This window comes from Nicotiana tabacum, chromosome 5 (assembly GCF_000715075.1).
Source record: "Nicotiana tabacum cultivar K326 chromosome 5, ASM71507v2, whole genome shotgun sequence".
NCBI classification, from domain to species: Eukaryota; Viridiplantae; Streptophyta; class Magnoliopsida; order Solanales; family Solanaceae; genus Nicotiana; species Nicotiana tabacum.
In genome coordinates this window covers 160,208,874-160,233,191 of record NC_134084.1, presented here as the reverse complement: position 1 = coordinate 160,233,191, position 24,318 = coordinate 160,208,874, and the positions used below count along the sequence as shown (strand labels likewise).

Here is a 24,318-nt window from a genome sequence, read left to right as displayed (position 1 = left end):
CAGTAGAATCATACATAGCTGATGTAAAAAAAAGTAATAGAGATACCACTTGACACTAAAACTCTGATAGCCTCCATGGCCGACGTCCGACTTTATAGTAATCAAATATGCATGGTATGCTCGTGTAATCGTATGTCGTGAATACATATATATTGATGCAAATGCATGACATACCCAACCAAATGCTAGCAATGGCGGTCTCTTCCGGTAACTAACCGACATCATATTGCCAACCTGTGGCCATCTGTACAATATATATAGTTTTTCGGGCAAATAGGCCCCTTACCTCCTATTATAGCTCGAAGTTCATGCATAATATGCCATGTATGATATGAACTTTGAATGCATAAAATAGGCCATAACAAGAACTTAGCCAATCTTGGCTCATAGGTACTCTTATCCTCATAATCTCATAATCACCTTCGTATCGCATACAATTGTCTCGTGGAACCTCATATGTTTTCTTTTCTTTTGAATAAGCTTGAAAACTTAACTCGACTTTTAGAAAGATAACTTAACTCTGAAGATGTTCATAAAAAGCTTAAGATGTTTTACTTAGTCCTTATACCTGATTTCTTGATATTTAGTAAAAGAAAGTATTTCAAAAATCAAGTGTTTTAGTAGTTTAAACATAAAAATTATATTTGAGATTTTTGGAAATCGACGTGTCACTTTAGAGATTTTAAAATACACTTTAACAAAGAAGAAGGACTGATCGCAAATACTAAATGCCTTTATTTTTTTTTTGTCACACAACCCAAAGATGAATAAGAATTAATATATATAGACATATAGTAAAGAAAGCCGACAAAATGACATATATATATATATGTCGAATACCCTATTTAACTGAATGAATGGAATATCAACCTAATAGCATCATGAAAATACTTCAGCTACAATCCCAATGCCTTTCGCAGAAGGTCTTTCTAGCAATAGAATAGTAAAATATCACATCTGACGTCTTAGGAATTTCCAAGAATTCGTGCTAAAAGGAAGGATAGAGCTTAGCCTTAACATACCTTTCCAATGAATGTCTGAATGCCTGTAGTTCCTTCACAAAAGTTGTTCTTTACGTCCTAAGCTTCACAAACACTATATATGCAGCTTATATGTACCTATAAATAGTTCATAGTTGAGTTTAAATCGGCAGATTTGCCATATGACCCTAACTTGACGAAACGTCCGTAGAACTTTGTAAAAACGATCATAAAAGAGTCCCAAGATGATTACCTTGAAAAACCAAATATAAAGCCTAAAGAACCAGCAAGAACAACAAATTCGTATCTTCCAAGAATAGCTCCAAACACAGCTAATAGAAGGGGGAAACAATGGCAAAGCGTAGAGATTGCGTTTCTAGGCACGAGGGCAAATTTTAACGGTAGAAATCGTTAAAAACGCACCTTAATCACTCAAGAACACCATGGAACCTTCTCTTCAGCTTTCTTACTATTTTAGGACGAAAATGAAATGTTTTTAGGTCTGAAAAGTCGAATTTGCCGGCTTATACTACTTGTTTGACCCGACCCGGTTCGCGACCCGGTTTTAGCTTGGACAGTCCACGGTAAAATAGTCATAACCTTTTACTCCAATGTCGGATTGATATGAGGTTTTTTTGGTTGCAAACTAGACTCGTAAACCTTAGATTTGGTAGGTTGTGGATCCCATAACCCTTTATATATTGGGAGAAATAATCTAATATATTTGACCCAAAGTTTAGAAAATTTATTAGAGAAATTTACGATAACTTTTGCCGATCTTTATTTCGCAACTTGCTTGATTCCAAAACTTAACATGTGACCAGTGTGGTATTATAATACCTCATAATACATTATTTTTAGCATATTAGATACTCTTCGTCTTATCCCACATGTGTAAATTAACTTAAACCTTCCGAACGCGCGAGGTGCCACCCGAGCCATTTCTTTAACCACGAACCTTTGTTTAAGGGATTCCTTTGACCTACAGCTTTAGTTTAGTTCCTTGATATTACCATACATTTACATTCTTATTCTCCCAATGTGCTACACCCAATCATATATACCTAATATAACCACGCAACGTTACGTATATTACGTAAGAGAAAAAGGAAAAAAACATAGGGTCTCACAGAGTCTCTGCTGCATGAGGCAACAGACGGGCTACCCAACCCTTGATATCCGCAATAGGCCGAGGCGGACGTCCCAAAGCTGCGAACAGGAAACAAACAAACTTTAAAATAAATACAGACGAAGGAAGAGTAAAACAAGCAGTGACACTTACGAGTCTCATTCGATCGCTCCGGGAACTTGGCGGAATCAGAAACGACATGTTCGATTTTGACAAAGATGTACTTGTGCCAAAACTTGTGGCTTGCCCGGTCATCTGTCCCGACCACCAGCCCTTTCGTGCCACGAATCCTCAAATGCGCCATGGTACCCCTGTGGAAACCGGGCGTGAACAGGTGCAAAAGGTGGTGGACAGAAATGTTACACTCCGCCAACTCCGCATACTTGGTCAGCAGTAGAAGTACCTTGAGCGTATATGGTGAAAGTTGTGCTGGACAAACTTGGTAGAACCTACAGAATTCTTCTGCTAAGGGGAAGAGAGGAAGAGTATAGCCGATCATAAAAGGGTACTCATAGAAAGCGTACCTAGGTCTGTGGGCATCCACGTAATCTCTCCTCGCCGAAACCATTTCTACATGAGCGGCAATGTCATACTTTACACGAAGAGTGTCGATATGAGCTTGCTCCATCTCAGAAAATACGGGGTCCGGAGTAGGAGGGGGATCTTTGAGGAAGTCACTCTAGGATAAGGGATGCCTCGGTAGTAACTCCTCCACCGTCGGAAGGCTGTCACCTTCTTCTACCACCGTATCTTCGCCACCAGAAGGGGGCGTCGTGGACAACGGGGTGGCTTTAGGAACCTCTTCACGAGAATGACGAGACCTCGACATAATATCGTTCAAAGAAATATCAACACAAAAGGAAGAAGGAAGAAGAAGCTTCGAATGAAGAACGTAAGAAGAAAGAAAAGGATATGAGAGTAAATTAGGAAGAGTGAAAGAAGTTATCAAGAGTGAAATGGTTAAAAAATTTCGAAAAAACAAACCATTCACCTATTTATAGGGTTGGGTGGTGCCAGAATCGAGGCGGCAGGTCACAAAGCAGCGCAAGAATCAAAGCATCAAGCCATCAATTCCTGCCTCGAAAACCTGCGTGATGATGACACACGTGAAGCTGACATCATTTTCCGGTAAAGTGTATCACTCGATGTCTTGCTGAACACGCTGACCGTCCCTCGTTGGCCACGTCGTAACATTTTAACGGATCAAATTTCTCCATAAGAACGCATGAAGTCCGCTCATCGAGGACGCTCCAGGTTGCAACTCCGACAAGTGGAGGGACTAACTGTAAGGGTCCAAATTTGACCGACCACGACCAACGATGAGTACGACAAACGACAGGGTCTCTTTGAGTCGACGTCCCGAGGGAGGCGACCTTAAGGCAAAGAAGAGACTGTACGACCCTTGTAATAGTGTACGCCCATTAGGGGACATTAGGAATATTCCATCGAATATTCCTTATATTTTGTCTTTTACAATTTAGAAGAGTTTCTCCCTTAGTATAAAAAGGAGACAATAACCTTGTAATATGGAAGAAGGACTCGGGAAAGATTATGATTCTTGAATGAAAAGAAACTTAACGTCCATCTTCTCTTTATCTATTATTCTTTCTAGAGATTATTATATTCAGCTAAGATTTATCCCTTCATCTTTAATTAATTTGTTCAAAAAGGTTTTAATATATTTTGAGTCAAACAAAGAGTACTTTCATTGCTAATTTAGAAAAATTCACATACATTATATGACATTTATATAGTCTACTGGAGATTGAAAAATGAACCAGATGAAGAAATAAAAAAAAAGAAGTCTTATCACCTTCTATGTCGTTCCGAGTTTCTTTTGTCGAATTTAAGTCTTCATATCATTGACTAGAAAATTGTAAATGATAACAATAGTTAAGCAAAAGTTCATCTAATCTATTGTAAAACTTATTGTACTCGACACAAAATTCTGAAAGGAAATTAAAATAGTATAAGCTTTTTAAATTACTCCACAAACATCCGAGCAAAAGAGAAAAGAGAGGGGCAAACCATCCTAATAAAAGTTGAGCAAATTACTACACATTCAAATTGTTAAATAATTTCTATTTTTAAAATAATTATCAATGAGAAATTTCCAGATATGATTACCTTGTAATCTGTAGAATCGACATGAAAATAGAAAAATTGCTTTACATAAAATTGACAAAGTTAAAAAATATTCAATACTAGCAATGTAAGAAGCAACAAATATCAAGAATTGTTATAATTTTAAGCTCTGCATAATAAATCCCATGAAGCAAAATGAGCTTTTCAAAATCAAAAGAACAACTAAAAATGAGATACGAGAAGCATGAACTTTATACTGAAAAATAAATAAATAAAAAGGATGGAACAAATGTTAAAGTTTAAACCATGACCCTATTCTGGAATATTTCATTCTAATACTTGCAAGTTTTAATTATGAGAAATACATTGAGATACAATCTTTTACCATTACAGATATTGAATAATATGATACTCATAGCTCAAAAGGAAGTCCTCCCTTACATTATAAACCAAAAGAGAAACAAAAAAGAAAAGGTTTTTTTTTTTTATACTTAGAAATAAAAAAGAAACAAAAGAATATTGGAATGATCAGCTGATGCGGCGGCACAAGGTAATGCCATCACCAACAGGTAACATACAAATCTCAATCCTAGGATCAACGGCTAGGGCTTTGTTAAGCTCCAATACAAAGTCCCTGTAATACCTTACGTATTTCCTCATTGGTGCATCGGGTGGAGCCACCACAGAACCATTCCATAGGGTGTTGTCGTACCCAATCAAACCACCAACTTTCACCAAATCTATTATCCTTTTGTGATAGTTAATGTAGTTGTCCTTGTCAGCATCCACAAATATGAAATCATATGTGCCATGATTCTTTTTCTGAAACCAAAATTGAAATGAAAATTATTAGTGTTTGTGGGCATTTGGACATAAGAATTGTAAAATTTCGAAAAGATGTGAAAATACTAAAAATGATATTTGAAAGTTAGAGTTGTTTGGACATGAATGTAATTTTGGGTTGTTTTTGAATTTTTGTGAGTGATTTGAAGAGAAAATTTTGAAAAACAACCTTTTGGAGTTTTCAAGTGAAAATCGAAGATTTCATGGCCAAACGTTGATTTCGAAGAAAAAAAAGTGATTTTTTTGTATGGCCAAACAACCCCTAGTGAAGGAATCCCTAAACTAAATAAGACGCTTATAATCGGGATCATGCCATATTAGTTCTTTCAATCACTATTACATATGTCGCACTTACAGTGGCAAAGAGTTTGATAAGACTTTCGGATAAGAAAGATTAATCCCGAATAAGCTTCACCAAATTCTCATTATCTATAGGAAAATATTTTTTTGTCAAGTCAGTCTGGTCGAAAAGAAGCTCTCAAGGAGCTAAGTATAGTTTTTCGAGCTCTTGCTACGATTAAACAAACCTTTCCGGATTATTAATCTAATGCAAAAACAATTATAATGTCCTAAGTTCTTTGTAACGTTGTAAAGTTTGTTTAACTCTTGGTGTGGTTTCAAATTAAAAGTTATATAAAAATTCAAATAGCTGAATTTACACTTGTAACCAAAAAAGAAGATAATAATCTACTAGAAACTATATCAATAATAAAAAAATAGTAGTATTAAAGAGATAATTAAAAGCAAATGATAAGTGGATTTGGGAAGGAGTAAACTCACATCTTCAACCAATTGATCAAGAACAGGCAAAGCAGGGCCTTCTCTAAATTCAATTTTGTGAGCCACACCGGCCTTTTCTATTATGGGCAATCCTATTTCGTAATTTTCCCTGTTAATGTCCATTGCTAATATCTGCATAAAAGAAAGAAGTTATAAAAAATTAGATTTTTGGTCATGCTAATGGGCAAACGGGATATGCAAAAGAAAAAGAAAAGAAATATTTGCCGTATATATCTTATTGTTCTTAATTATATCATTATATATGGCAGGGGCGGATTTACCTTGGGCAAAGTGGTGTCACGTGACACCGCTTCATCGAATTTTTTTACTTATTGCTTATAAATAATTAAAATGCAGAACTAAACAAATGTATAATTTAGTTGAAGTGGCTGGCATTATTTGCTACGTAGCTCATGTGGTGAAATGCTCTAGCTTTTTATCTCGCGTCATGGGTTCGAACATGACAGATTAATTATGAGTTTTTAAGTAATTGTTTGATGCCTTTTATAAAATGAAAGTACATTTAGTATATTTCTAGTGAGGTTATTTTGAATATATTTTAAAAAATAAAAGTTTATCAAGGAGAGTTGTTATATAATTGAGTTGTGTTTTATTAATATGATTCGAGTTATATTTTTTTAATATGATATTTATTTATTGTTTATAGTATAAAATCATAACACCGCTTATGAAAAATTCTGCGTACGCCACTGATATATGGTATTTATGTTTAAAAATACGATTTTCTTTGGAAGAAAAAGAAATAATATGCCAACGAAAAATTTATTTATTTGTTTCTCCTAACTCTCTTGCTTTCTTTCTTTAATTCAAGTCCAATACCCTCTCATAGGAACTTTCTTTTCTCTTTTTATTCCTTTTCTCTTAGCTAGGGACAATTCTGGTGGAGCTACCAAAACAACTAGAGAAAAAACAAATAGTTCTTTCTCGTTAAACAAGAATGAACCTAATATTAGTTGGGGAGTCAAACAATGTCTTGTTTTATTATATTTTTTGCATTTTTTTTTAAATATTTTAAATTGTTAATTATTATAACTTATAATATTTTTTATGTAGTTTTTAAATATGTAAATATATTCCAAGAAATTACAGAATCTATGTCCGAATTTACACAAAAAATTAGTCAATTTACTCCAAAAAGATTCAAACAAATTGAAACCGAGGGAATAATATAATTCGATCGTTATCCCCTATGAAATAATTAATATTATACCTTTCCATCATCGGGGATAGCAAGGGCAGTAGCAAGGAGGGAGTAGCCAGTGTAAACTCCAATCTCCATTGTATTTTTAGCATTAATCAACTTCAACAACATGTTCAAGAACTGTCCTTCATCCGCTGATGTTGTCATTAAATTCCTGTTAATTTCCAACATTTTCATATTTAAATTATTCAGTTAAAAAAATAAAGGAAAAAAAAAACTACTCCCTCCATTCCAATTTATATGGCATGAATAAACAAAATATTCCCTCCATCCCAATTTATATGGCATGAATAAACAAAATATTGAGGAATTGTCCATACGTAAAATCATAATTATTGATACGGGTCTTTTCCACAGGGAATCTTGTGTTCAAATAGAAGCACAAGTGATGTGGATTATTCAAGAATCGAAGTCGATTTGCTTTATAAAAAGAATATCAATGAACTTTTATGAAATGGTTTCGTGGGATTTAGCCAATTGTCTTGATCGTGAAATATCATTGAGAAATAGGAATCCAGGTTATCAAAAAATTTCCTACGATTATTTTTAGTATATGAAATCAGTCAATCATCCACTATTATATGGATTTCGAGAGTTAAACAAGTTATTGTAATTTTTTCATATGCATTTTAAATATTTTGAATTGTTACTTATTACATCTTGTATTATTTTTACATAGTATTAAAAAAATATAAATTTTATTCCAAAAATTTAAAAAATATGTCCAAATTCATGGTCAAAAATTAGAAATTTGATTCTTGATATTCGAATAACGACACATAAATTGAGATAGAGGGAATAGTACATATAATTGTTCTGCAAATGTAATTTACTCACCATGGATGCTTAGCAGTCACCTCCCTGAGCTCTTTCATGGATTCTGGCTCTCTTGGGTATACACTGGTTTCAAGTATGTACTGTCACAAGTAGAAAATTAAATGCCAATATAATCAGGAATATAGAAACATGTTTGTATATGTATGTAATCAATAAAGTTATTAACTCTAAATCTTAATTAAGATACTAGCGATTGCTATCTAAAACACAAAAAGAAAACACAAAATTTCATTTTTAGAGGAAATAATTATACCTGGTAAAGAGCGTCACTTTGCAAAAGACTCTTGTGGCCAACCTCTTGGTGTTTAATTCCATTCTCTGCCATTTCTTTGATGTTTTTTTGCTACTTTTCTCTCCTTTAGGCCAATCTTTTTAGGCTTTTCTTCAGTTTGATTGTTGATTTTCTATGTTTTTCTGAGTTTGGAATCAAGGGAATGGAATGTATATATAGACACCCGCGTAAGATCCTCGAATCAACCACGACTACCATCTGCGGTCCATTTTCGTTCTCTTCCCTGCCCGGGAAGGGGGATCAAAGAAAGGAGTCTGGTTTGGACCTTGTTCATTAATTATCAGCATTATTGTTTTTATTTTATTACTATTATTTTATCTATCAAGTTTATCATTACTTTTATATCTTTTAATTTGGTTATCTTTACTATTTTGCTATCAATATGTTTTTTCCCAATATTTTCATCTTAACTTTTTTACTCATATATTTTTTACGCCTATTTTGAAAATACTTTTCTTGAGTCAAGGTTTTATAAATATTTTTACCTCACACAAGGTAGGAGTATGGTGTACGTACATCCGATCCTCCCCAAAGCCCGCTTGTGAGAATAACGGGTATGTTATTGTTGAACTTACGTGGCTTTCTTGCGCATGGACCGGCCGCCAACCGGGTCCGTGGTTGGTAAGTTTCGTCAACAGTGTGAGGCTATGTGTGGACCCCACCATTGTGGGACCAAACGAAGTAGTTAAGGATGGCTCTCAATCGTTAGATGATATCACCAGAAACCACATTCAACGGCTGGATTTATTTCAAAGACTTAGTAATAGATAATGGAAATATAATACAAGTAGTCTATTTGTTTTCATATGGCCTTGATTAGGAAGAGAGAACTTTTATTAAAGTCATGCAGAAGTTGTTTTACTTTGTGAAATGTTTAAGAAAAATTATTAATTAACATAAAAATTAAACTCTTAAGTTTATAAAGACACCTAATTGAGAAAAGATCAAACAGAGAGTGAAAGAAAATGGTAATCTAATCTCCAATAAAACAAAATTAGACTTAAAAAAGTTCTCGAGAATAATTTTGACAATAGAAACTATAAAAATTAAACTCTTAAGTTAAGATTTTGGTTTAAATATCATCATAGTTTTATTTCTTCTTTTTCATTCATTGGTCCACCCTACCCCAACCAAAAAATATAAATATTAGAAGTATATATATATCCGAAGAAGTTTGGTGGGTGGGTGGGTGAGGAAAGCAATAGGGAACATTGGCAAGTCTTTTAAGTAGGACGTGCACACAAAAAGGAAGTTAATTGAGTAGGGATGGTTCTTCATTTTCAAAGTTGGTGGGAGGTTGGTGCAAAGAATTTGGATCCACATACATTTGTTGATAAGAATAAATACATAAACTAATATAACATAGCATAGATAGTTGGTAAAATGGTGACCCATGGGCCATGACGACCATATGTACTCTTCTACTTTTTTTCCTCTTTCTTTCGTTCCTTTGTTGTCCATTTTGATATTCTATGATTCACCCGAATAATGAATAGGTAGTTCGATCCTTTTTATTTTAAACTTTTTAGTAGATGGATAAGGAATGCGGAGTAATATGTCTAATTATTATATAAAGAAGAGTTGTAAATTATAGAACTTCTTGTTCGAATAGGAATATTTCGATTTTTCTCGCTCGTTCGAGTAGGAATATTAAGGCTTTTTGGCATATTGGTTTAGCTGTATATTATATTATCTTAGAGTAGGTCAGAGGTTTGACTATGTACAACCTCCATTTTTTTAACAAAGAGGCTCAAAATTAACCTAGCTTTAACAATATATATGTAACTATTTACAATAAGTCTTATTTGATGTAAAAATAAAATAAACGGTAATAAGGAATTGATAAAAAAGCAGTAATAGCGTAACGATAATTTACAGCCTAAGAGCTAAATTCGTTTATTTATGAAAGTCACTCAATATCTTGGTAGTTCTAATTTTGTTGCTGCTCATGATCAATGGAAATTTATGAGTAAAGTTTGGCTTCTTGTCTTATCAAATGTATCCAAATATACGAAGTCTACACAGTTAAATATCAGGTTTACAGATTAGTTTTAGAACTGTTTGTCTTTTTTGATTGTATTCGTGTTCTTTATTTCTCAACGGAAGTGCCAATATATATACTTATCTAAGAGATACTTGAGCAAAATTATGGGTGCGTTTGGTATGGAGGAAAAAATTTCTGAAAAATATTTTTCAATTGTTGTTTTGTTTGGCTGGTTAATTAAGATGTTTGAGGAAAATATTTTTTTAAGAAAATAAATTTCGAAAAAATCAGAAAATGACTTCCCTAGTGGAAATAACAATAACAATAACAACAACAACAACAATCCAGTGAAATAGCTCACAAGTGGGATTCGGGGAGGGTAGTGACTACGCAGACCTTACCCCTACCGCGAGGGAGTAGAGAGACTATTTTCGAAAGACCTTCGGCTCAAGAACCCTAGTGGAAATAAGAAAAATAAATTTAATAATGTTGATTATCCCCATGCACCCCAACCCCCTTCACCCAGCCCTACCCCAGAGGCGTCTCAATGGTGTTAGAGGCCTAAAGACAAGCCATGATAAGATGCCTTAAACTTGTTTAATAATTTTAGATATTTTTCTTTATTTTTTTTTTAACTTTTTGATATGCAATTTAACCAATTCATTTAATCTTTATTGAAATATTACTAACTTTTGAAAAGATTTTCTTAAGTTTAATTTTGATTTTTTCCACACGATCGTCAACATAAGGGAATTTGTATTTACAAAGATGATAAACAAATCAACTATAGTTTTTCACAATCTAATTAGCTTGAATCTTACCTACAAAAACCTTGAAAGAAAATATCTTACAAAATTAAAGTTGTAAATAAAATTTGTTCAAGTTAGAGTGAGAACAACTAGAAAGTAAATACAGATTTAATTGCCTTTTACTTTCATTAGAATTTCTCAACCAACTACAAAGAAAAATCACATAACAAGTATAATAAATATTTAAATTACATATAAAAAGAGTAGCTTTTGGGGCCTTGTTTACCCTTAAAATTGGATAACAATTAAACTTATAATGTGATTTTAAGGACACGTGATTTCACCTAATACCAATTGATAAATGTAAAGATTAGTAATAGAAATTGACAATAAGATAAATCAAACCAATGTGATGAACAAGTGTGACCTTCAAGCTAAATCACCTTTGAATCAACTGAATATGCTATTGAAAACGTATGAACTCTAATAGTAAAGCCTAAGAGAATATAAGAGAGATAGATGTAACATATTGCTTGATTATCAGTCAATGTGTACGTCCCCTTACAAGATAATTGAGGGCCTTTTTATATAGTAGAAGAATTCTATTTATGGTATAATTCTAATTACGGAAGTAAATCTCATGATTGGCTAAATTACCGGTCCTAACTTGATATGTGCCGAGATCTCCGCTACGATTCTTGCCCGATTACGGATATCTCGGCTTTCTATTATTCGACCTCGCAGACTTCTTTCGATCTCTCTCGATTTCTTTCTTACTTCGGTCTCGACCACGGTTGGTCTCGATCTTGATCGGCCATTGATCCACGAGCTTACCAACCCATATCCGTACCATGACCTGATATAACCGAGGCCGAGCCTAGATATTCCACCTCGATTTCGGTCAGTCATACAAAAGTAGGCAAACCCGATTTTGACCATATACAGATAGTCCCCTTATTCTTTGGAGTGTAATGACAAGAAGCGAATTGAGTCCGAGTTCTTTTGCCTCTTCTTCTCAAAGCACCAAATATTCCAATCTCTATTCTTCCTTGCTCCCAAAAACAATATGGCCAAAATATCTAAAACCGTTCCGCAAAAGGAAACTGCTCAGGTTCGGGCAAAAGAGGTTGCCGAGCGCGCCAAGTGTCAGTCTCGGAGGGAGACCCTTGAAAAAACCCATGCTCGGGGCTTTGATATTTCGACTAAGATTGATGGACCCCGAATGACCATTTGTAATAGAGTTTGAGTAGCTCTTAGGCTTAACAGTCGAGTGAGGATTTTCTCGAACTCGAAGTAAAGTTAACCCTTAGGCTTTATAGATAGTCCCCGAGTGAGAGTTTGCTCGAACTCGGGTTAAGATAGCCCTTGGGCTTTTATGATCGAGTGAGGACTTTCTCGAACTCGAAGTGAAGTTAGCCCTTAGGCTTTATAGTAGAGTGAGGATTTTCTCAAACCCAAAATAAAGTTAGCTCTTAGGCTTTATAGATAGTCCCCGAGTGAGAGTTTGCTCGAACTCTGATTACACTACCAGAAAATTGGCCTATTGGAACGAATATTTTTGTGACGGTTCAACAACCGTTCCTATAGATAAGTTATTGGAATGGTTCCAACCGTTGTAATATTACATGGGTGATATTAGCACACTTTGGCTATAAAACCGTTCCCATTAATTAGCAACCGTTCCCATAGGGGTTTATTTTTTGCAATGCTTATGCTAACCGTGTCAATAAATAAATATATTGCCACGAATCTTGAAATTAATACAATGGGAACGTTTGTTATTTCCCTCCTAAAATTTTGGCCCCCTTGAAGTTTCGTAAAATTCGTGCTAGAACCCCTATTTTTACATAAATTTCTTTTTGTCTTAATTAATTTCTATACCTAATAAAATTAAAAATAATTAATGGCTATCGAAAGGCCATCCCTCTCAAAAGGGACTTCACCGAGAACGACGACTCTGTAACAACCATCGAAAGGCAGCCATCAACCGCCGACTCTGCCACCATCCCGCCGTCAACGTCCACAGTAGAACCTCCGACTATGTAACAGCTATGGCCGTCAACAACCACCTCCTTCTACGGCCGTCAACAACAACCACCATCCCGTTGTCAACAAAATTGTTCCAGCTCTTTGAGTAGTTCCAAGATTTGATTTTCTTTTTTCTTCACCCATAAACTTTATCTCCTCCACCTGAAATAACCACCTTCTTCTATTAATCCAAGCTCCACATTTTCAAATAGCCCTAAAATTGTAGGGTTTTTTCTCCACTAAGCTCGACCACCTCCTTTTGCAATTTCTTAATAGTTGAGCCATAATTTGCAGATTCCATTAGTGAGGAAGAAATTGCAACTGATAGCTGTGGGATAAATCACGGTAAGTGTTTTTTAATCTCTTTTGTATTTAATCACGGTAAGTTTAGATAATTGCATTCGATAGTTGTGTTTTTGAACCATAAGCAAGAAACTCCAGTTTATGTGTTTGTCGTTGTAACTTACCTTCAATTGATATGTTACAATGTTGTCAGAATATGTCGTGTTAACTGGAAAATGGTAAGGGCTTTCAATCGCAAAATCGTTTTTTCATATAATGTTGACTTGGAATTTGCTAAGGAGCAAATATATGCTGTTGCAACTTTCTTTTCTTTCAGAACACTCTGAATTCATAGCTGATATGATTTCTTATTATCGAAGTTACCATTAAAATTGTATACACAAAGTGATACATATCTCTACGTAGGTTAAACTGATCATATGTTTTCTTCTCAATGTGGAAAGTACTAACACTATTTGGAAATCATGAGCTTCTTGATTAGTTTTAGATTCCATCCGGAGCTATTTTTGGGCTAAATTTTGTAGCCGAATTGTGGTTATTTATATTACAAGAACTCACTTATAGGTGAGTATCTGATATAAGCACATCTAATTGATATCTAGTACATCAAAGTAAATAAAGAGTCCATGTAATCAGGTGGCTATTTAGGTTTTCACATTATACTTAATTTGAGCCTAATATGGATAAGAGTTAACTTTGCTTACCTTGAATATTAATTTTGGTGATTTGAATATGTTATATAGGATAATTATGGATACGGTGACAAAAGTTGGATGAATCTCCTAAGATGGACAGATGAGTATATCTGTGGAGTGAATAAAATTAATTAACAATAGTAATTGATGATTATCTTTGCTTTGTACTATTGTGGAGTGAAAGAGCGTAAGCAAATTGTGCTAAATCAGAACAATCAACTCATAGGTCCTACTGATGAAGAGGTAAATGAGTTGGGTAGCTTCATCGGTACATTGGCAATGAATGCAACCTTTTGTTCTCTTAATGTGTTTAATTGAAGGAAACTTGAGACAAAAGAAGATATGTGAAAATATATCAAGGTTTGAAGTCACAATATTTAATAGGTGTGTGTGGATATTTCATATTGTTATACTAACCTAAATGCATTAAATTTGTAGCGAAAATATGACATTCATGAAGATGCAAAAAAGTGAGTTTTTCAATCAATTCAAAATACTTGGAGAAAGTATAAAAATCAGTTAAAGAAAGACCATTTTGAACCCTATGAGAATGACGAGCTTCGAATGGAGAATGAATCCAGGATTACGAGTTGATCCTAACATGCTAGCTTTCAATGCTCGTTCACCTGGAGAAGCTTCCTTTGCACAACAAGCTGTTATGCAACTAATCAATCGTCTATATCTACTGGGACTAACAATCAATGTCAGTACATACTCCAAACGTTACACCCCTTCTGTTGCTTTTCTACCACTGCTCTCTCTCTCTGTTCTATTTTTTTTTAGAGGGAAGTTAGTAAGATGGCTTAGTCTAGTTAGTTTAGTCATTTTTTAACTTCGCCTCCGGCCCTTTATCATCGCGTAGTTCTGTGGTTGCCTTGACGACTCTTTGTTGTTGTATACTTGCAAAGAAAGATGCCACTTTTCTCATTCCATTTTAGCTCCCAATCCCTACTTAGCCATAAGAAACAGAGGATGTTAGCTTGAAGAAGTATCACAATGATCAGTCCTAGTGTTTTGAAAGTTTTTAAGGAATATGATCTTTCAAAGTAAAACAAAATCCAATGCAAATGTCATTATGCCTTTACTCTTGTTTCCTTCAAATTGTAGAACGTGCGGGTTCATAATGCAGTTTTTTCCCAATCTATTAGGGAGAATTCTACTTCTAGAACTAAAGAATTGAAATATGAAATTAATATTATGAACTCAAAAGTAAATGTCTATGAGAACAATTTTTTTCTCCATAAAGTTATCAGATTAGAATACTGGAAAATACATTTTATATTTATCAAAATTTCTCCTCCCGTATATTTGAATTTTGGTAGTTTTCCATGAAAACTGAAGTGTTTTACATTAAATAAGTATTTACAATTCCAATCTACTAAAATTCTCTAAAAGACTAGTTGTATCTGGTAGTAAGTATAATGTATCAAGATTTAGGCTTCAACCACTCTCCTTCGAGGAGATTTTACTCTGTATACATGTTCTTCTCATATGCATTTATCTACCTTAACAATCCAATGTCCTATATTTTCCATTCCTTGAGCCGTAACCTTTTTTGACTTTGCACCAATTCTGGTCAGCAACAGCCCTTCTCCTACGACGCGTCCTCCTGTTTGTTGACCTGCTGCCACCAGTGCAAGGGTGGTGAAGTCTGCAACATTTGCACAAGCAACTACCATAAGTTGTACATTATTTCCTGTTGCGAGCGCGGAGATGAACTCTGCTCTGTTTGGTTCTGTAGCTCTCTTTCCCTGAATCAGATCAACATAACATTCAACTTGAGGAGAAAAAATCATTTGAATTGTATATCAGATTGCACATATGATAAGTTCATAATTATACTTACCATGTTCATGGTTTAGAGAAAAGATTTAGTGGCATTTTCAGCAGACCAACAACCCATTTTCTGTTTCTTTGTAATTTTCTCTTGATATTTTTTCCAATTTTTTAAAGAAGTAGAGAGCTAGAGATGTATTTAAGCCTGCTTGGGTTAGTTTGGTAAAACATCTACATTTATATACAGGGCAGGTAGAACCTATGTCCATGTGGAATTTAATTAGTAAAAATTCTCAAGTTGGTGTTACAAAATAAAATATACTAGATATTAATAAGAAAGGACGACTTTTTCTTTAATATTCATGGAATTAAGATTGCCATAGGAGAATTGCATAATGTCAAAATGTCTTGTTTCTTGTTGATACTGTCTTGTTTCTTCCTGTTTAAAAACCTAATACTGCCTTGTTTCTTACTGAGCTACAACTTAACAACGAATTGCAGCAATTAAAAAGTTGAAATCTAGGTTGTTTCTGATCGGTTTTCTGCAGTAATTTTGGCAGCAAATCTGCACGGGTGAGCTCTCAAGTTAGTTGTTTTTTTGGTTTAAGTCAAATCTGCACGGGTGGATATGGTAATATCCTTTTTTCTTCCTATTGATGTGCCTATTTCAGTATTATTGGTATCCAACTTCTTTGTGACCGACTGAGAGTCAATGGTTGAGGTTGTAGTTGTGGTTGGGACTTGGTACTTATGTGTTAAACTTGATTGTCTTGTTTGGGGTTCCTGCGTTTTCGGGCATTACATTGCTAAGAAATAGCTCTAAGGTTCATTCTTGTAGCAATTTTGGATTAATGTTGCATTATATGTTTAGAATTGGACAGTGATATAGATATGTATCTAAGTTTACTGAGGACTTCACTGACTTGGTTAGAATGCGTATAAAAATCACACCTTCTAATTGGTCTGTATCTTAATAACTCTATCCAATATTCTTATCTCCACCACATATATCTGAATAACAAAACGTTTGAACATTTAATTTAATATTAATTGACTGAAACACTAAGTTCTTAACAAATTAAAAACTACAGCATGTAGCAGACTTTCTATATAAAATTAAAAGTCAGAGTATAAATGTGTTTTTGTACTTAAATAGTCTCCAGCAAATAGGAATTACTTCACTTGGAGAAAAAATATACCTCTGACCTTTCCCAAACTCTTTTTCTTAACCCTTTTGTGAGGTTGGTCACCACAACATATCCCACAACCGAGGCTTGACCACCAGAGTAGCCTGCAATTCATAACAACAAGAATGGTAATAATGATAGGATAGATAAAGAACAACCTCCAAAGAAGGCCATTACCCAAAATTTAAAGCTTACTCTTAACATTGTCTCAGCCTCAGCTTTTAATAAGTACTACTATAAAGTTGCTAGTTGCTGCTTCATTTTTCAAAATATTTTAAGTCCAAAAGTTGTTGCCTTTACATATTTAAGTGGGTAAGTGTAATAATCTTGATTTCTTGCTTCATGTTTTAACTTGTTTTAGAGGTTTCTGACTTTGTCAAATGTAATCTTGGAATAATATTGGAAGAAATTGAATTTGTAAGTTGCCTCTTCTATTGTCTAATATATATAGTCCAATGACTTGATGTCTTTACATATTTACCTGAGTAAGTTCAAAGATTTTGATTTCTTGCTTCATATGTGCACTTTCTAGATGTTTATTACTTAGTCAATATACTCTGTATCAGATTGGAAGACTTGATTTCTGAAGCTGTCTTTTTTTAATATATAGTTCATAATTGTTAGCTGCTTTTACAACTTAGTTGGGTGTAAGTGTAGTGATCTTGATTTCTTACTTCAAATGGAAGAAATGTACAATCAGATCATGTTATTTTATTCATAAAAGTTAGCTGAAGCTGTTCCATTACTTTTATTCCTTTGAAAAAGTAATGGAAGTACAATCAGATCATGTTGTTTCATTCAGAAGTTTAAAACTGTTAATAACTTTATTTATCCTCTTTTGTAGGTGGAGTAGATCAAGAAATGGATGATGAAGAAGAACTAGACCTTACTTGAGATAGAAGTTTGAATTGTTATAGATGAATGTTCTAGGAATCTTTTGTTATCAACATTTTTGAAACTTACTTACTCTCTTGAAATGTACTAAACTTATGCACTTGGGGTACAACATTTGCTTTATGGATATTATTTGCTTGAATGATAATTTTACATTATTAATAGTTTCATTTTATGATGTATTTAAAAACTAGTGTTATTATTATTTTGTTATATATATAAATATTTATTTATAACAAGTGCTATATTTTGGTTTTAATTGAACTGATACAATAGCCTACTAGAACCGTTGCAATAGAACACAAATGACGTTCTAGTAGACAATGTAAACCGTTGCAATAGATCCTATAAAATATTCCAAATTGATCTATAAACCGTTCCAAATACAAATATAACCTTTGCAGTAGATCCGATAAAATATTCCAAATTGATCTATAAACCGTTCCAAATACAAATATAACCGTTGCGATAGCTTACAAAAATCGTTGCTATATCCATACATAACCGTAACAATAGCTTACATAAGTGTTGCTTTAAATAATATGGTAACCGTTAAGAACCGTTTTGTAAACAATATATTAACGGTTTTGAACCGTTCCAATTGAAAAAAATAAACGTTCCAACAAAGAAGGTGAAAATCGTTGCGATAGACGTATCTATAGTCACGGTGATGCAAAACATTACACGAACCATTCCAATAGGCCTATTGGCACGCGGGCAGATGTAACCGGTTATGAACCGTTCCAGTATACCTATGGCAACGGTTACATAGTCTATGGAAATGGTTGTCCAACCGTTACCGTAGACCAATTTTTCAGTAGTGTTAAGATAGCTCTTGGGATTTTATGATTGAGTGAGGACTTGCTCGAACTCGAAGTGAAGTTAGCCCTTAGGCTTTACAATCGAATGATGATTTGCTCGAACTCGAAGTAATGTTAACCCTTAGGCTTTATAGATAGTCCTCGAGTGAGAGTTTGCTCGAACTCATGTTAAGATAACCCTTGGGCTTTTATAATCGAGTGAGGACTTGCTCAAAATCGAAGTGAAGTTAGCCCTTAGGCTTTATAGCCGAGTGAGGATTTGCTTGAAGTCGAAGTAAAGTTAGCCCTTTGGCTTTATAGATAGTCCCCGAGTGAGAGTTTGCTCGAACTCGGGTTAAGATAGCCCTTGGGCTTTTATGATCGAGTGAGGACTTGCTCGAACTTGAAGTGAAGTTAGCCCTTAGGCTTTATAATCGAGTGAGAATTTGCTTGAACTCGAAGTAAAGTTAGCCCTTAGGATTTATAGATAGTCCCCGAGTAAGAGTTTTCTCGAACTCGGGTTAAGATAGCCCTTGGGCTTTTATGATCGAATGAGGAATTGCTCAAACTCGAAGTGAAGTTAGCCCTTAGGCTTTATAGTCGAGTGAGGATTTGCTCGAACTAGAAGCAAAGTTAGCCCTTAGGCTTTATAGTCGAGTGAGGATTTGTTCGAACTCGAAGCAAAGTTAGCCCTTAGGCTTTATAGATAGTCCCCGAGTGAGAGTTTGCTCGAACTCGGGGTTAAGATAGCCCTTGGGCTTTTATGATCGTGAGAGGACTTGCTTGAACTCGAAGTGAGGTTAGCCCTTAGGCTTTATAGATAGTCCCGAGTGAGAGTTTGCTCGAACTCGGGTTAAGATAGCCCTTGGGCTTTTATGATCGAGTGAGGACTTACTCGAACTCGAAGTAGAAGTAGCCCTTAGGCCTTTGTATTTGTTAGGGATTTCGGACGTCTCCGATCCGCGTTAATTTGGTTGTAGCCTCTTTAGTTCGGAACTTACCCTATGGGCGTATTTTCTGTTTCACCTCGAGCTTGCCCGAAGTGTTAGTCCCCGAGTGGGGTGGCCGTGGCCTGTAAAATCGAAGGTCGGCTTTAAGGTCTTATGGTCTCAAAATTTTAGTAGCTCGATTTTGTTTGTTTTTCGGATGGCAGTCCTCAAGCGTGGGGTTAATTGTTCGAACTTCCGTCATGATCGGCCCTTAAGCCTGTTTACACAATAGATCAAGAGTATGAAGTAGGAAATTTTCCTAAAGGCATGAGATATCGGCAAGGAAAAATACTCCTCTCAATAGATGATTATACATGCGGGCATGTTTGATGTTAGGGCTTGAGTAACCTATATGGGCACAGTTCATTTGACCGTTTTACCCTTACAACATTTTCCTATCGAGACCTCGCTGTCACGAAGTAATTTCTTTGCAATAAAGTAGACATTCGAGGATAATTCCCCCCAGTACTCTAGGCTTATTGTAGGGAACCTCCTGTTGAATTGCTCTAAGTTAGCACGAACAATGGTTGCCTCATTAAAAATCTCGCCAGAAAAACCATTTAGGACAAAAATCGGTCTAAGAGAAAAAGAGTGCAACACATGCTTTAAGATCCAAAGCTTCGTGCCGATCCTTGTCGATATCATACAAGTGTTAGTCAAAAAAATAGAAAGAATTAGAATGGGGTCGCACCTTCATTCGGATTTTGGATATTTAATGTGATCTTCCTCAGTATCAAGCCCCCGTGAATTTTGACCTCGATCATTTCTCCTCTCATTTTATGTGAAGCTTCGCCCAGACCCGCTGCCTCTAGGTCTCCGTTGTACGGTTGATATCGATCTCTATTCGACCTCGGCTCTCGATCGATGTCCCTTTTGATCCTATCCATGGGTATGCTAGGATAAACAGACCCTGAAGGAATCCCCAATTGATCATCATCGACCCTAATCTTTGACTAATATCAATTATGTATGTCGGCCCAAGTGACAGCCAGGTACTCGATTAAACTTTGCTTCAACTGCTCTGAAGCTATGGAACTCCAAGTGTTGTGACCTTGATTGAAAGCTTGAACAACCCAGTCATCAGTGACCGGAGGCAAATCCATTCTCTCCGCTTGGAACCGAGATATGAATTCCCTAAGCATCTCGTTATCTTTCTGCCTTACCTTGAAAATGTCCGACTTCCTTGTTGCAACTTTAATGGCTCCAGCGTGTGCCTTTACAAAAGAATCTGCAAGTATAGCAACGAATCAATAAAATTAGGGGGTAAGTTATAATACCATATTAAGGCACCTTTCGATAGAGTCTCCCCGAACTTCTTCACCAGTACGAATTTAATTTCGTCATCTTCCAAGTCATTTCCTTTGATGGTGCACGTATATAAGGTGACGTGTTTATTCGGATCGGTCGTCCCCTTGTACTCTGGAATCTTGGGCATACAAAACTTCTTGGGGATTGGCTTCGGAGCTGCACTAGGGGGAAGGGTCTTTGCACGAACTTTTTACAATCTAGTCCTTCCAATATCGGTGGTGCTCCCGAAATTTGATCAACTTGGGAGTTGTACGCTTCTACCCTTTTGTCGTTTTTCTCAATCTTGTTCTCCCCCGATTCGATCCGTTTTGTGAGTTCTTCGAGCATATTTGTAATGGCGGGGTCAGTCCCTGATTCGTTCTTATTTGGCCTCTCCGGAACTGGTTCGACTCTGTGAACAACTTCTAGTGAGGGTTCGAGCTGGATTCTAATTTTGGAGTTGTGCTATTGTAGCTTGTTGAGTCTAAAACATTTCAAATATCATTCGAAGACTAATTCCGCCCTCTTCACCGCTCTGTGCATTCTGATCGGCCGCTCAAGCATCTCTGCGGACGCTATTTTCAGGATCGATGCCCAAATTTCCATTAATGCCAATATGGGAGCTGACGCCAATTAGGTTCTTGGCCGGAGACCTATTGGGGTTGACTGGAGGCACTCTATTTCCCGGGGCGGCTATGTTGTTATTTTCACCGTAGCAGCCGAGGCCATTGTCTGTATGTGTAGGTGCTACTCGAGAGTTTGACATGTTTATTCTGAAATGAAAAACCCCTCACAAAACGAAACATTATTTTTAAATAAAATACATATTCAATGGAGTATAATTTTAATTTTCAAAATCCTTAAAATTGGATAACAATTAAACTTATAATGTGGTTTTAAGGACATGTGATTTCACCTAATACCAATTGATAAATATGAAGATTAATAATAGAAATTAACAATAAGATAGATCAAACCAGTATTGAAATGGAATTCAGCCCTCGAGCTAGTAGATATTAGAACAATTGAATATGCTGTTGAAAAAGTATGAACTAGAATTGTAAAACTTAAGAGAATATAAGAGAGGAAGATGTAATATATTGCTTGATTATCAGTCAATGTATCCGTCCCCTTACAAGGTGATTGGGGGCCTTTTTGTATAGTAGATGAATCCTATTTATGGTATAATTCTAGTTACGGAAGTAAATCCCATGTTGGACTAAATAACCGATCCTGACTTGATATGTGCTGAGATCTCTGCTACGATTCTTGCCCGATCACGGAATCTCGGCTTTCTGTTATTCGACCTGGCAGGCTTCCTTCGATCTCGTTCGATTTATTTCTTACTTAGGTCTCGACTACGGCTGGTCTCGATCTTAATCGGCCATTGATCCACGAGCTTACCAACCTATATCTGTACCATGACCCGATATAATTGAGGCTGAGCCTAGATATTCCACCCCGATTTCGGTCAGTTATACAAAAATAGGCAAACTCGATTTTGACCGTATACAAGCCTTTAATTTTGTGAGGTGACTGCTTTAGCAGCGTGGAGGTTAACCACCTATGCCCTACCCTTGAACCCCCCCCCTCCCCAAATCATCCTACTTCTCGCCTCTCACTCCTCGCTCCTCAACCCTATATCCTCCCACCCTCACTCCCGACCCTCCATCCACTCCTTTAATGTTCTCTATATATATATATGCTCCAGAAATAGTATTTTTTTCCCATAGTTATCAATAAACATCAAAAAAACATGCCAGAAAATCACTTAATTTATATATATGAAAACACCTTCCTTCGTACCAAATACACCTTATTTTGAATTTATATACTCCACTTATTATCACATGAAGATATTTCGATTAGCGAAGTATCATTTTCTGTAGCCCGCAAATGTAAGCATATGAATGTGAAATATAAGACGAGAATCCTTATTTTAAGAATTGGGATCTTGCATTCCTAGAAAGAGTTTTTTTTTTTTTTTGACAAACAAAGATAAATATTTATATAGAGTTACGAAACATTCTAGAAAGAGGTTCATATATACGTTGTCGATTATGTTTATCAAGCACGGTAATTTAGATCCTCTTTATTTAGCTTTCACTTATATTAAGTTCTTTGTATACTTGAATAAACTCTATTTAATCCCCTTAACATTTTGAATGAAACAATAATTCCTTTAGATCGGAACAAAGAATCCTCCTTTACTTTAAAGTCAATATAATTGTCAAATAAAGATATTGTCGAAACTTTTAAAATATCATTTATTAGCGTGGAACATTACTTTAATGATGAGTCAATTTTATGTAATTAATGAACTTTCATTTAATTTTTTATGTCACGCTTCATTACATATTTCATGGTCTATTATTTCAAAATATTTCATTACTTTTTAAATATGATCATACATCAACAATATAATAGACCGTTGATGACTCCAAATACTCTTATTGGGAGTCGTTTGGGCACCTTGATATCAACTCAACATATCCTGAAGTTGAATAAGATCCAAGTGCTTAGTCTTTTGAAACATATATGTATACGGTTAAAATCGAGCTTTTTCTTTTGTATGACTAGTCGAAACGGGAACATAATAGGTCAAAGTTCAACCTCGTGTTATATGGAACCATGGTGCCAGGTTAGATTGCCGAACTCGTGACCCAGAGATCGATCCAGATCGAGATCGAGCAAGATCGAAACCGAGCAACATAGAGATCGAGCGAGATCGAGGGAAGCTTACCGAGCCAAATAACGGAAAGCCAAAATATCTGCAATCGGGCTAGGATCACGGCGAAAATTCCAGCACGTATCAAGAAGAGGCCGATTAAATAGCTAATCATGGGATTTCTCACCCCATATAGAATTGTATCAAGAGTAGGACTCCCCTAATATATAAAGGGGGTCTGATCATATATATATAAAAGGATATCCACGCAATACAAAGCAATATCCTGTCATTTTCTAGCTTTCATTATCTTGTTATTCTGTTCATAAGCCAGTTGAAACATCTTTTGGTTCAAGGGTGACTGAACTCGAGGGCCAAAACTATTTAATTTGTGTGGTTTGCATTGATTCTTTTATTGTCAATTTTAATATTAATTTATTCTTCTTAATTTGTACTAAGTTATATCACGTGTCCTTAAAATCGTGTATAAATTCATTTGTTATCCGATTTTAGGATAAACAGTTTGGCGCCTACCGTAGGGCTAAGGATAATAGTAATTACCTGGTACAAACTTTTGTGACACACACTATTTTACACTTGTTCTTTGAAGTATTTTGATCATAGACTAAAAAATGCCGAATTCTCTGTAAGCACCCCAACACATAGACAATGATTTCGGCCACCACCGCGAAAATGATAACATAGCACCAGGGAACGATGTACCCCCGGTTGGCCTCGATAGAGTCCCGGCTATAGATCCAATCGATGACAGTTCACATGTAGCCATAAA

General features: G+C 35.4%; 1 protein-coding gene and 1 long non-coding RNA gene across 2 annotated transcripts; one reads left to right on the top strand and one right to left on the bottom strand.

Annotated features, from left to right (window-relative positions):
• Positions 1–4,486: 4,486 nt before the first annotated feature.
• Positions 4,487–8,345, bottom strand: LOC107797097 (caffeoyl-CoA O-methyltransferase 5-like). Its single transcript, XM_016619959.2, has 5 exons — positions 8,130–8,345; positions 7,877–7,956; positions 7,049–7,193; positions 5,818–5,949; positions 4,487–5,016 (listed from the first exon to the last, which is right to left on the bottom strand). Exons 1-5 carry the CDS (start codon positions 8,199–8,201, stop codon positions 4,723–4,725), a joined length of 723 nt encoding a protein of 240 aa, XP_016475445.1. The 5' UTR covers positions 8,202–8,345; the 3' UTR covers positions 4,487–4,722.
• Positions 8,346–12,603: 4,258 nt separating this feature from the next.
• On the top strand, positions 12,604–17,911 carry LOC107797096 (uncharacterized). Its single transcript, XR_001650600.2, has 2 exons — positions 12,604–13,274; positions 17,735–17,911. It is a non-coding gene; the product is annotated as an uncharacterized LOC107797096 (long non-coding RNA).
• The last annotated feature ends 6,407 nt before the right edge of the window (positions 17,912–24,318 follow it).

What these genes read in the sequence shown, in the direction of transcription:
- LOC107797097 (XM_016619959.2), bottom strand. Translation starts at nt 8,201, where the DNA reads ATGGCAGAGAATGGAATTAAACACCAAGAGGTTGGCCACAAGAGTCTT. An exon ending in GTGACTGCTAAGCATCCATG is followed by an intron (nt 7,194 to 7,876) that starts GTGAGTAAATTA and finishes GGAAATTAACAG; the next exon opens with GAATTTAATGACAACATCAG. An exon ending in TTGATCAATTGGTTGAAGAT is followed by an intron (nt 5,017 to 5,817) that starts GTGAGTTTACTC and finishes TTTTGGTTTCAG; the next exon opens with AAAAAGAATCATGGCACATA.